At 38.1% G+C, this 13,889-nt stretch overlaps 4 protein-coding genes across 5 annotated transcripts; 2 read left to right on the forward strand and 2 right to left on the reverse strand.

Moving 5' to 3' along the window:
• On the reverse strand, positions 376 to 2,210 carry LOC18790644 (UPF0481 protein At3g47200). The gene has a single exon (XM_007224319.2). The coding sequence runs from the start codon at positions 2,194 to 2,196 to the stop codon at positions 817 to 819; it is 1,380 nt and encodes a 459-aa protein (XP_007224381.1). The 5' UTR covers positions 2,197 to 2,210; the 3' UTR covers positions 376 to 816.
• Positions 3,538 to 6,349, reverse strand: LOC18790790. The gene is made up of 3 exons (XM_007223345.2): positions 5,443 to 6,349; positions 4,193 to 4,424; positions 3,538 to 4,049 (listed from the first exon to the last, which is right to left on the reverse strand). The coding sequence occupies exons 1-3, from the start codon at positions 5,565 to 5,567 to the stop codon at positions 3,753 to 3,755; spliced, it is 654 nt and encodes a 217-aa protein (XP_007223407.1). The 5' UTR covers positions 5,568 to 6,349; the 3' UTR covers positions 3,538 to 3,752.
• LOC18789844 (protein OVEREXPRESSOR OF CATIONIC PEROXIDASE 3) lies at positions 5,805 to 8,836 on the forward strand. Of its 2 annotated transcripts, none has more exons than XM_020554051.1 (5): positions 5,805 to 6,166; positions 6,250 to 6,675; positions 7,059 to 7,388; positions 7,516 to 7,676; positions 8,128 to 8,836. In XM_020554051.1, the coding sequence occupies exons 1-4, from the start codon at positions 5,972 to 5,974 to the stop codon at positions 7,654 to 7,656; spliced, it is 1,092 nt and encodes a 363-aa protein (XP_020409640.1). In that variant the 5' UTR covers positions 5,805 to 5,971; the 3' UTR covers positions 7,657 to 7,676; positions 8,128 to 8,836. The 2 variants fall into 2 exon arrangements, with proteins under 2 accessions (XP_020409640.1, XP_007222082.1); XM_007222020.2 differs by lacking the exon at positions 8,128 to 8,836 and adding an exon at positions 7,773 to 7,990.
• LOC18788596 (transcription factor HY5) lies at positions 10,174 to 12,975 on the forward strand. Its single transcript, XM_020555502.1, has 4 exons — positions 10,174 to 10,451; positions 10,941 to 11,121; positions 11,236 to 11,392; positions 12,344 to 12,975. Exons 1-4 carry the CDS (start codon positions 10,355 to 10,357, stop codon positions 12,410 to 12,412), a joined length of 504 nt encoding a protein of 167 aa, XP_020411091.1. The 5' UTR covers positions 10,174 to 10,354; the 3' UTR covers positions 12,413 to 12,975.

Genomic DNA, 13,889 nt, shown 5'->3' on the forward strand with positions numbered 1-13,889 from the left:
CATCATACAAACTATATTTAATATTTCTAAAAAAGAAAAGAAAATATATTCAATACAAATATACGCTGGGGGTGGTATTTTGTATCAATGTGGCATGTACAAACGTGCCTACAAAATTGTCCACCAACAATAATTTACCTATCTTTTCAAGTAAACTATTTTTCAGGTTATTTATTTTTTGGTAAATTATTTTTCCAGGCGTGTACAATAATTTACCTATCTTTGTAGGTAAACTATTTTTTTCAGGTACCTATATTTTCTGGCTAAGGACTTACGTGTATCTCTAAGTCCATAGGAATTTTGTCATTATCAATCTGAACCAAGGGAAATCGAGTAAAAATACGAATAGAAAAGAGAAAAGGACAGCTTGTTTGGGTAATAAGGATAAAAGATCCAGAGGATTCATTGGATTGGATGGCATTAATTGATCACGCAAGAATAGAGAGACATATAGGCGGAACTGAGGCCAATGCAAGCTCTTTTCCCCCTGTTTTTTCCCCGGTTTTCCTCTGTATTCCGGGTATGTAATGTACATGGGAAAAGTTTGTCCAGGTTACAAAAGGTCCTAAAAAAAGTCAGCCAACAGATATGAAAAACGCTACAAATTTCAACACAAAAATGAATCTCTCATTACCACACACATGCTAAAAAGTTGCGACAAATAAACCACACAATAAAATCTCCAAACTCACAAAGAAACCACTATCACGCTTGCTTCTTTTTTTTGGGACGAATCTCACACTTGCTTCAAGGAAACCTGGCAGTGGGGAAAAAGATACAGAGAACACGGTAAATGAGACTTGTTGTGGTTCATGCTCAAGCAACAGAGATAATAGAACACACAGTTTGGATAAGAGTGAGTATGAGGAGAACAACAGCAGCAATGACAGAGAGAGTTCGCCAAGGTGTGTTGAAATAATTGTGTCTCAAATTTGCCATCATTTTGTGCCTTTTCGAACTGTAGTACCTGTTCAGGTCTTCACAAAGACTAGCAAATGTGAAGTTTTCGTCAGAACAAATCCCAAGGCCAAGGTTGTTAAATAGAGCAGACAACTCTTTCCTGTCACCTAGAATATTTTCAATAATTCCACGCTCAACAAGCAAATCCACATCAATTGCGTTGTTCACAAAACCATCCATGATGGTCATATAATCACATATATGATTGTGCATGTAATGACACTGCTCAAAGGCAAGAAGATTTCTAAGTGAGATCTCTGTGTCATCGTCTACTCGGATCTTTGGAATTTCGCAAATCCCATTAGTGAATCGTATGTCAAATAAGTTTTTCATTGATCCCACCTTAAACTCCACTCCTGCCTGGTATAGCTCTGTCACGCTAGGTGTTAGGCTAGGTGTTACGCTAGTTTTTACGCGAGTTGTTGTAGTTACATAACCTAATGGTATTAATTCAACTTCTGATTGGCATCCTAATGGTATTAATTCAACTTCTGATTGGCATAACGATCTTAAAATAAGATCCAAAAAATGTTCTACTTTTTTTGTAGAACTTAGTCTGTCTAAAATGGACTCTTGATCTGCATCTCTCATCAGAGTCATTCTCGAAGTGAAGAATTTGAGAGAAAGATCAGTTACAAATGTTGAAAGCCTGTCGTCAGAATCAGAAGGGAGTGTACCTTGTTGTAGGTAAAAAAGATCCTCGAGAATGAAGATTGGTAGTTGATTCTCAAGCAATTGCATGTCAGTCTCTAGATCCAGAATAATCTTTGGTTTCTTAAATATGGCGTCATTTTCTTTTATCGGTGTCCTGCCATTGTGTTTCAACAAGAGCTCTACGATGAATGCGGCATCTACTAGAATGATTCTTACAAATTCATCACTGCTAAATCCATTGGTTTCTGCATAACAACTTCTTAATCTTGCTTCTCGGTCTCTAATTTTCTTTATGCAATCCTCCAAGCTTACTTTGGTCCGACATAGAAATTCCTGTAGGTACCTCTTTTTATGCTCTTCCATGGCTTCTAACCCTTTCTTGCCATGGTGGAGTGGACCTATAGAGACTACCTGAGGTGTGTATGCGTTTTCATTTACACGTCTGAATCGCTCTGGAACTCTGTAAATACAACATGAAGAGGATATAGGAGATAACCTACCCAATTCCTGTCTCATGGAAGTTTCTAATGGAATGTATGGGTTCTCTGTATCAACTGCAGCAGCTTGATTGATTCCTTCCATTTTCCTCTTGATGCACTATAAAACAGAAGATAAGAAACTAAAAACTTCAATAAAATGGATATCTGCAAGTAGAACAAGGAGAAGGATATATATATATATTATCAAGATGTAATGGATGCAGTCTACATGCTCCCTTTTCAATTGCAGTCCAACAACCTTTTGCTTCGCCAAGTAAGTATATCCACAATTTTTAAGGAATTTACAATATATGTCATTATCAGATATGAAAGTCATATAAAAACACCTCCCTAAAATTTGAGCGTCTCCTAAAAAAGGAAGTGAGTTTAGGGAATGTACTAAAAGCTTCAAGAAACTAAAAGCACCTTCTAAAAGTTTACATTTACATTTCCGTGAAAGATAAGAAACTAAAAGCTTCAAGAAAATGGAAATGTACTAGAAAAGGAAGTGAGTTAAATTTACACCTGTATGTTCAAAGGACCAAGTTGGTCGATTAGAAGAGAAGCTCAATGCAGCTTACTTGGTTCCTCTGGTAGATGAAAATATAATTTTTCTCCTGTAAGGTGATGGGCTATATAGAACAACTTTTTTGTTTTAATGTTTATGTGGGACGCGTTTTGCCAGATTAAATTAATGTCTTCTAGCTTTATCTTTTCCATAGTCGTTCACGTACGTGACGTCCCCCAATAATTTGTAATAAGAAAGAGTTGCTCGGTCAACAGATCAGAGAGCTTCCTTGCTATGTTCAAGGAACGTGTAAGTTTGTTGTGTGTTTGACAATAATCCATGCATCCAGAGAGTACTATTTGTTTTTCTGGGTACCTACCTTCTGTAGATCATTTCTGATTATCTTTATTCATTTTATAAATCATTGATGTTGAATAAAAAGTTCTGAAGTCATGCCTTGGGGTTATAACCTTTAAAATAGGTGTGAACAACCATGGTGATTCATCAAATTTATCCAATTTATTAATCATTTTATCGATCGTTAGTGTTGAATGGAAAGTTCTAAAGTCATATCTTAAGCTAATTACCCTTTTAAAATAGGTGTGAACCATGGTGATTCATCAAACTCTTGTTCATGTCAATTTTTTATTTTGATGGTCAAGCCAAGTCGTGACCTGAATGAGGCCAAGACCGAAATAGACTTTGCATTCATGGTTCCTTTTTCTCTAGGGCTCCTGAAAATCAACCGCCAGTGAGCGATGGTCGTTAGCATTATTCTTTCTTTCCTCCCTTTCCTCCCTTTCCTCCCTTGAGGTAACGCTACCACTATTTTCCAGTTCTTTTGTACTTTCTTATAGTCGAGCTCACTGCCCATAGCCGTGCCATTTCCTCTGTTTTGAAAGCAACTAGATAAAGCATTAAGAGGAAGTATAGGTAGTGTGCTAAATTCACCCTCTTTCTCAACCCTTTATTTATCTAATTTTCTGAATCCATGTACAAGAGAAATTTCGGACAAACAAAAATAACAATAATATTTTCCAGAAATAAATTAAATTAAATCTTGGCTGGAAGGCGTACAATTTGAAACATACAATTTGAACCCATTAACTGTCAAAAGTTGATCAAAAATTTGATGGATTACATATTTCAACTCATTTGAGCTTAGATTTTGAAGACCTCAGAAGAGGCTTTGCAATGGGCCTAGCAGGTGCACTTCTAACAACCTTCTTCACATCGTACTTTACAGATGAGAAGGCAGCGATTACGGCAATGAGCATAGTTGGGTAGACAAACACAGCTTTCGTAGGATCTGTGTTCATAGGCTTTCCGAGGATCCCTTCTTTGATGAGGCCCCAAAGCATTAGAAGTGTCCCAAACATGCTCATCCTCCCTCGTTTTAGAAGACCCACCAGGGCTCCGGCCACAGCAAAGTAGCTTCCCGCTAGAACCTGATGAATTAATCAAACAAACAGAGATGGGATTACTGCTTTATATTGTCAGAAGTGAAAGCCTAATGGCTGGTCTCCTCAAGATAAAATTTAATATCCTTTAAAACAACAGAAAAGGGAAAGTGTCTGTTGAGAAATGGAACCTCTAAGCGCTGAAGGTCAGTAACTGCAGGGGATTCCTTTGCATTGGTCAAGTTATAGATGTCTAATACGTTATTCCAGCTTGGAACAGTCATGTTCCTTACAAGTCCATTTGCAACAGCTCCAGGGAAGAGAAGGGCTTTTACCACAGGAATAGGAAAGATTTCACTTGCAATCAATTGAGAAGAAGTGACATGCAATGGTGTGGTACACATGCCAGATCTGCATGGAACTCTGTAACAATGAAGAAAAAATAAGAAAGAGAAGAAACATTAACCCAAAAACAGAGAGTTTTACATTTACCTTTTTCTTCATACATATTTCCACAAAACAGAGTCATTAAATAACAACAAATATTTCCGTCTGATCAAGACAAGCCAGAGGAAGAAATGGAGCAGCATTACATGTACATAGATCCAGATAAGGCACATACAAATTATGAGCTTGTATCATACAAGAAATCTAAAAAGAATACATATTGCTTAAGTAATACAAATAAAATGCATCAGGTTTCTATTATATAGACTGATAAACACCTAAAACGCCAGCATAGGGCAGAATGATCATTCCCCACACATGGTACATAGGAATCATGCTCCATCTCAGGACCTACGTGGTGAATCCATAAACCTGGATACTTTACCTAAATGCAATTCTAGCGTCTTCTGTAAATATCTTCTCTAAGATACTTACAGAAAATAAATACTTCCTCTAATTTTATAGCCTTTCCTTCAAGTTAGAAGTTTGTTCCAAAACTCAACCAAGCAAGCATAAGGCCATTGCCACTACTGAGCTTAGCTCAGTTCATTAACTGCCCTGAATTGCTGATCCATATTATGAGGGGTCTCGGGTCCTTGTGAGAGTATAACAAGTGAACCAAGTACCCTAATTCAACTGTTAACTAAAAACATTGGGCATATCCTAAAGCACAACTTCAGGATTGCAAAATCAAATCAACCAATCTAAAACAAACAAGAGATTCATTCCTTTTTTTTTTCTTTTTTCTTTTTTTTAGGTTTTAAAACCAAGTTTAACAATGTGACACTAAGAACTTCAAAATGCGCATCCAGATTCGATAAACCACGCAACTACAAATACCCAGATGCTAAAACATGAAAATTAGCAAAAACAAAGCATGTCCAGATAGCCTAACAAATGAGAAACTAGGAATTATATGAAAAGAGAAATGAAAATACAGATTTGGGCACATAGAGGGAGCGAGAGTGGAAATTGATCGAGTGAATTACAGTACCTGAAAAGCGGGATCTGGAGAATGATTAGGAAGAAGTAGACGCGAGCGGCTATTGAAGAGATGTTGCTTATCCATCCCTTTGACGATTTTGACGATGGTGCTGATGATGATGGCGGAGTTGCCATGATTGGCTTCAACTTCAGACACAGAGAGATGACTTTACTAAACTAGAGTTATAGTATGTTTTCTTCTTTGGCGGAGCTACTTGTGGACGCATCAAACGACGTCGTATTGTTCTTTAACGCAATGTCGTCTGCCTGCAAAAAGCGGTTGTGGGCTTTGACTCATGGTTAGGCCCAGGGCAAAAATAACAGTTGAAGCTTACCATTAAAACGGCGCTAAGAGCGGTCGTTTAAGGCGCGCAGACTAAGAGTAGTAGATAAACCTGAACCGAGAGGCAGAAAGGCGGCGCCTTTTCGTTTTTTCCTCATCGGCGTTTGAGCAGAAGCGGTGCGGTCTGGTGACCTTTAAAACGGCACCGTTTGGGAACACAGGCATTTCTATCTCATCTTCCTAACATTGAGAGCAAATGGCTTTTGCTTCTGCGCTTAACACTCCCAAGGGGCTTCACTGTTTAACGTTGCCGTCTTCCCGCAACGAACGGCCACCCACTAATCTGATACTGCCACGTCAATTTCCGGCTCGGTTCTCGTCGACACTGGCCTTTGCCCGCCGTCGAAACCAACGCACTGAAGTGGCGTCGTCTAAGCCGAAGATAAATAAGGTAAGAAATGAGCTTTTTTTGGAAGTGCTTTCTCTGTTTGTAGAAACTGAAATTTCTGGTTTTGAATTCGTGGTCGAATGTAGAAAAGCTTGGCGAAAAAGGAAGTGAAGGACGAGGAGGAGGAGGATGTGGATGAGGATGCTATAGATGCACTGTTTAGGCTGCTGGAGGAAGACCTTAAAAACGACGACGAATCGTTAGACGACGAAGATTTAACAGAAGAAGAGCTTGCTAAGCTCGAACAAGAAGTAGCAGAGGCACTGGGGATTGTTGATGATGAGGAGGACGAGGATGAGGACGAGGAAGATGATGATGATGATGACGAGGACGACAAAGATGATGATGATGACGTTGTTATTGAGATCGATGCTCAAGAAGAAGAAGTAGATGATGATGACGATGATGAAGAGGAGGAGGAGGAGGAGGAAGAGGAAAGCCCTGTGAAGCTTAAGACTTGGCAGCTTCGGAGATTGGCTGCTGCTTTAAAAGTTGGTCGCCGCAAAACCAGCGTAAGGGTTTCTTTATCTCTTTAGTTTTTGGGTTTTTTTTATGAATCTTTGAAATGCTGGGTTCTTGTTCATGAAATTTGAAACATTTACTGTCCTGAAACACTTAAAGATATCAAATTTCAAGTCCAGTCAACCTTGATATCTTGCTTGGTAGTAATCTTTTTGTTTGGAAATATATATACAATTTTATTTTTTTTTTTAAAGTTCAAAAAAGGCCTGGTGGCTTTGAAGATTATAGAATGAATAAAGAATAGATAGGAAAACCAAAACCCTGTTTTTTAATGTAAACTTTGGTTCATATTCATGAAAATTTGCTTATCAGTATTTGGGGTTTTTCGTTATGTTGGCAAACTTTATATTGTTGGCATTTCGTTTGTTTGCAGATAAAAATTCTTGCAGCTGAGCTTTGTCTCGACAGGCCAGTTGTTCTCGAATTGCTTCGCAACCCCCCTCCAAGTCTTTTGATGATGTGTGCTGCTTTACCTGATGAACCAGCTCCAACAATATCTGTGTCCCAAACGATGCCTGTAGAAACTGTTGTGGAAGCAACTGTAGAAACTGTGGTGGAAACAACTACAGAGTCTTCGGAGGTTGAAACTACAGTGAACAAACCTATTCATGTTATGCAACAAAAGTTTTCTGCTCAAAAAAGACTGAAGAAAGCGCATGTTGAAACCCTTGAAAGTGTTTATAGAAAAACAAAGCGGCCCACTGTGAGTGAATCTTTTGTGTTGAATGATTTCGGGATATTGCGATATAATGTACTTTCATTTGAAAATTGACCTAAAAGAACTTGTGCGCCATTTCCTTATGCTTTATGTGCGTTGATATGTGATGCAGAATGCAATGATCAGCAGCATAGTGCATGTGACAAACCTGCCCCGCAAAAGAGTTGTGAAATGGTTTGAAGACAAACGTTCTGAGGATGGTGTTACTGACTCTCGACTTCCATATCGACGGCCTGCCCCTAATACTGCCTAGTAAACCAATGTGTAAAACAGGTACTTCTATGTTGTTTATAATGACAGCTGATAGATTTTTTAAGCTCTATCTCCTTTCATTTTCATTAAACTTAACAGAAAGTGAAAATGGAACAGGCAGTAAAACAAGATGGGTGAAGACGCTGTTGGCCTAGGGCTAGCTCAGGTGATGAAGGGGCGGGAAAAGGATTAGGATTCGTTATGGATTCAATCCAATCCGATTTACCCCAAAAAAGAAAAAATATGAAATGAATGAGCTCTTGCCTTAGTTCAATATATTCTTCAGTTTCAGCAATCCCATCTAATAAATAATAGAACTTTGACCTTTATCGTCTTCTTTAGCCTAGGGATGGGTATGAGAGGAAGGAATAAAACTTTGATCTTTATCCTAAAAGACAGCAAGAGAATTTTGAATGAATTCTATAGTAACGAACGAAAGATCTTTGACATCTATGATCCCCTTTTCCCCCAGGGAGAGGTACAGAACAAGGGAGAGAACTTTGATTTTTACTGAAAGACAGAAACTTAGAAAACGTGTTATTCATTTAGATGCCATCCCCTGACCTCTTTCTCGTTCTTCTCCCTTTGGCATTTTCCCTCTTCCTGGTATGTATATAATCAACCTAATCACCCAGATTAGAATTATCACAATTTCTGCCCAAAGCCAGCTATCATCACAACTGGTTGAGACTCGAGAGACCTCATGGCGACGTTAGCAAGGTCGGCATCCACATTTAGGCGGCAAGGCTCGTCGGGCTTAATATGGGACGATAACTTGATGCTGCAAAGAGAGGAAGGCAGGGCAGAGTTTAGAGAGCTAAGGCCATGCCAGAGTGCCAAACCCATTGGCCTCAAGGCTTATAGCAGCTCAAATGGAGCACTCGCGATTTGCCCTCACAGCTCTTCTTCCTCTGCCAAGAAGAACCCGCATTCTCTCAAATCCAAATTCTTGAAAATGTTTCGAGCTCTTTTTCGAAAATAAACCACTGCCAGGAAATCCAATGCATTAAAGGACAGGGCATGATTTAATGTCTTCTAAGCACATAAGTATATGGTATTATAGTATTTCAACATTTCGATGAAATTCTTGTAGCTTGGAACATTGTGTTCCAACAAAACACTTTCTTGTAATTGTTTTATTATGAACACAAGTAATTACGATCTCGGCATTTCATAGCAAACCAAACATACCGACAAAATGGTGTCATTTTCCTGTCAATTTTTGTGCTGAAAGGTATGGTAGGGAAGCCCATCTCCATTTTCTCATGATTTAGAAGAAACAGACAAAAGTTTTTGGTCAAAAAAAGGTCGAAAGCCCATCTTCATCTACTATGTACGGATGATGAATGAGACCATTCGTTAAAGTCGCCAAGGATTATTTTCAAAGGATTGGCAAAGTTTGTTGGGGCCACCACAAATTTTCAGCCTCCCTACAAGTTTATAGCATCTATTGGCAATATAAAACTTAGGCTAAGTTAATTACCAATTAATCCTTTTTCTTTTTTTGTCCCGTAAATGTTAAGTATGGTCCAACATTACATCTAGACCCTAAAAACGAAGTTTACATTTTTGTAAAATTTAGGCAACAAAATAGAAGGCAACTTTGGGACCTAACATCTGAAGTCAAAATTTTGTACGGGGATATTTGGAGATTTCTACGTCTTTTTATGTGATGCTGGATTTATGTTCCCAAATTAAAACGACAACTCATGGTACCGACATCCCAATCTGGCGGAGCTGTCCAATTCCTAACTGAAGTTGGGTCGTCTTTGAGCCATTGGCCTGCACAAATTGAAATATCTTGCTCATGAATCATGATTCATACATACTTTACAGGGATAATGATCCATTCAACTAAAGAAGCAAAAGAATAAAAAAACAAATGAAGTTTATTAGCTATCAAGGTTAATTAAAGTGTAAAGAGTTTGCTGTTCAAGTGATTAAGAGCAGTTATCCATGCACTTGAATCGAAGTTTTATGTTCGAATTCTTTCCCCAATATCGTTTATATCAAAAATAAAAAGTTCATTAAAGTAACATATATTGGAAAATACTCCAAGTTCAAAATTGCCCAAATGTTAGAAACTGATAAATTTTTTTGTTAGATGTATAATGAATTATTAGTGATAATGGTGATATTCTTTTTTAATGTTGGAAAATTAAGATGATTTTAAGAAGTTAATCACATTAACTTGAAGCTTATTATAAGGTCAATAAATTTGCATGTGTTTGTGACCAAAGAAAAATTCTCACCTAAAGGCAAAGAAATCACGCACGCATACCTCAAATCAAATGAGATATTCAAACTTCCATGGTAAAATAAACTCATTGCTTTCCCAAAATCAAGAAACACATGCACTTCCAGCACATAATCTGGTCCCACTGTCCCAGTTCGTTGCATCTCCCTCCCCAATCTCCATGCCATCCGTCCGATCTGAATCTCATCCAACGCTTCCCCTGTCTCCACGATCCCTTCCTACAAACCTTTGATTCAGGCCACGCCTCATGGCTCATATCTCTCCACGCTCACCCTCGCAGAGCCCTCAGATCTGAACGAGCTTCAACGGCTCCAAATCCACTCTGAAACTCCACCTCTCTGCTATTTACTCACTCAAACATTAACGTCCCGCTCTTTTAATTTTCTTCCAGCTAAAAACCACAAAAAACAATTCCTCTCTGTTTGATTTGTTTAGAGACCAAATGCAAGAGCAAGCGACGAGCTCCCTTGCCGCGAGCTCTCTTCCGTCGAGCAGCGAAAGGTCTTCGAGCTCTGCATTCCAAGTTGAAGTCAAAGAAGGTTTGATTTTCTCAACTCATTTTTAGTTTTTCAAAGTTTATGTTTAACAAGTCTAACTGAGTTTGTTCAAATTTGTCTACTTTCTTTCTGGTTCCAAAGAATTTCGAAATTTCCCATCTGGGTTTTGTAGTATCCTGAATTTTCGGAGCCGGGTCTTTGTTATTTTCCCGGGAAATACTTTCTGCGGATGAAAAACCTTCCCTTTTACATTGCTTCAAGTAAAAAGAAGAAAGCTTTATTGTTCATGGTTGGCTGTTTATCTTCGTGAACCAATAATTTAGAAATTTCCCATCTTGGTTTCGTAGAATCCAGGATTTTCTCAACTGAGCCTATGTTCTTTTCCCGGGAAATGCTTTTTTGCGGGAAAAATCTTCCCTGTTAAATTGTTTTATATAAAAAGGAGTCGGCTTTTCTTATAAGGCAAAGACATGATGCATTAAATTTTTGTTAAGGTCCAACAATAATTTTCTATTTTGGCCTAAATTTTAGGCATGGAAAGTGATGAGGAGATCAGGAGAGTGCCGGAGATTGGCGGCGAATCTGCCGGAGCGTCAATCTCCGGCAGGGAAACCGGTTCGTTGGCCGGTCCGGACCGGGCCCAAGTGGTAGGTGAGGGGCAAAGAAAGAGAGGAAGAAGTCCAGCTGACAAGGAAAGCAAGAGGCTGAAGAGGTGAGTTGGGCTGCACCGCTTCCGTGGTGATTTTACTGTTCTGCCCTTTTTAGTCGATTGCGTGTGCTCATTAGCATTTTGGTGGAATTGTCTTTTTTGGGTACAAAACAAAAGGTTATTAAGGAACAGAGTTTCAGCACAGCAAGCAAGGGAGAGGAAGAAGGCATACTTGAGTGATTTGGAAGTGAGAGTCAAAGACTTGGAGCAGAAAAACTCTGAGCTTGAGGAGAAGCTTTCCACTTTGCAGAATGAGAATCAGATGCTTAGACATGTATGTTCCTCCATCCTCATCACATGCTTCATGTTAATCATCATAATCATTAGTTAGAAATTAGAATTTGTTTATATGTGCCAGAAAGATTTGCATTAGGGGTATTGTGGGGAAGAAAAAATGATGGTATAAATGTACAGTTCTATTGAGGAGGGCCCTTGATATTATCTTATCTTCACTTATTATCAAAAGTGGAAAGTGTTATGGACTTGTGAAGTTGTGATATAAATGGGGTGTATGGGTGGGGGATGTGGGGTCTACCCCACCAAATCCATTACTCCGTTTTGTTCTTGATAAGAAGTAAAAGCTGAAGTATGGAATAGATGTGATGGTGTCAAATTCCCTTTTTGGTCCACCGACTAGTGGACTGATACTATCCCTCTTAACATGCTAATCCATAGTTAATATGTGATTTTTGATATATTAAGATTGATAATGGTTAATGTGTCTACTGTTTAGAACCGTTATCCATCGCGTACGGTTATCATCCTGCTTAGCATGTCTCATGCTTTGTACAATCCTTAATTATTGTAAGATATGCATTTATACCATGTTGGGATGCTTGTGAGCGAAAGGTCTGTTTTTGCTAGGTAAACTTGTCATGCCAATTCGTAAAGGTTTTTAGATAGCTAGTGCATCAAAATGAGGGCAATTCTGCACCTTATTGTTGCCTGAATTGGTGAATATTGATTGAGGTAGACTTAAAACTTAGCAAAATTTGGGATTAGGCAATTGATATTTGTGATACACCTGACAAATTTGGGAGAATTAATTATTTCTCTGCATTAGGACTTATTCTTGGAAACCTGAAAGAGTTGGAAACATATCCTGAACTGCCACTATGCTTAAGCTTTTACTGGAAGTTCTGCCTCTGTAATCCACCTGTAGTTTGATTTAATATCTGCATGACATTTACTTATTGGTAGTCTCTGCCATTTTAATTTGTTGCAGATACTGAAGAACACAACGGCAAGCCGGAGAGGAGCAGGCAGTAATGCAAATGCAGAAGGATCCTTATAGGAAAGTGTGTGAGATCAGAGTGTTCATAAAGAGAAATTGTGAGAGGAAAAGCAGAAGCAATACGACTTTAGTATTCCAACCATACATGGAAACATCACAAGGGAAGGACCTAGGCATACTTAATCATAGATTAGCATTTCTAGCATTTCCTTTAAGTTATGTTCACTAGTAGTTCATTTGCATGCCACTCCCTTGGTACTTTTCTGTATGCAATATGGTGCAGATCTAGTGTCAACTATAGTAACAGCAGCGGGTGCAGGCATGACCGGAAAATTTACCAAAAATGGGAAAAGCTCGTTCGTGTTGGTAGTGGCAATGACAGTGGCACTAGCATTTGTGAAAATGGTGAGGCAGTGGTGATTGCTAGTAGGGTTTAGGCTTGCCGTGGCGATTGTGGTGTTACCAGTCTACTTATTCTTTGCCGAAATGTTCTATAGGTTTATAAGAGATCAAATTCCCATCATCAATGCAATGGGAAAAATGGAATAACAGTGTACTGTGTTCTTTTAAGACGGGTGGTATTAGTTTATGCAATCTTTTCTGGAAGTAAAATCATTATGCAAATAAACTGGTAAAGTGCCCTAATTAATAAGACTAATAAAATTGTGCTCAGCTGAGCTAGCATTTTCTGCAACTGCGAAAGGAATAAAAGAACAGAATATTTGGGGTGGTTGCCAAATCATGTTTGGTGATCATGTTCATGCGTGTGGCAAGTAAAAGACTATTCAATCAGAACTCAACCGTGTTTTAACTAATCCTGCCAAATTACTTTAACATTGGCCACGCTTTCTAAATTTGTTTAAGTTAACAGACTATGAATTAAATTAGAAACATAAGATAAGTTACATTTACCAAGGATGATTCACGTTACTATAAAACACCACTTGATCTTTATAATAAGACCATAAGAAAAAACATCGTCACACGTTTAATAATCTAACTTCATTTTATATCTTTGTCATAAATAATATAACTTCATTTTATATCTTTATCGTAAATAAAACGAACACGACTAATGCATTTATACCCTGAAAAATTCTGTGATTATTGAAAACCTAGAATCCTATACCTATTGATTATAATACAAACCAACATTGAGTATTATACGTTTTCCATGTTTTTTAGGGTCTTTTTATTTCAACTTAAAATTTAAGTTGTTTATTTTGTGTAATACGGTTATGTGGGTTAGGCGAGTTACACAATTACATAAACATGTTAAAGCGTGTCATTTTCGGGTTAGGCAGCTTGACCCAAAATACAAAGTGTTTACTAATTGTGTTAAGCGGGTCGACACGCTAATTACACAAACAAAATTGTGGGCAAACCCAAACATGTTTGTTTGTTGCAAGAATTCTATGATGAGGGCCTTATATATGACCCTTAAGTGAGATTCTATTTTTTAACTGTTTGATCAAATTAGTTAGCATAATTCAACAATTAAGATATAAGACCTTACCTAAAAGCCATATATAAGACC

The sequence above is a fragment of the Prunus persica genome, chromosome G1 (assembly GCF_000346465.2).
Source record: "Prunus persica cultivar Lovell chromosome G1, Prunus_persica_NCBIv2, whole genome shotgun sequence".
Classification (NCBI taxonomy): domain Eukaryota; kingdom Viridiplantae; phylum Streptophyta; class Magnoliopsida; order Rosales; family Rosaceae; genus Prunus; species Prunus persica.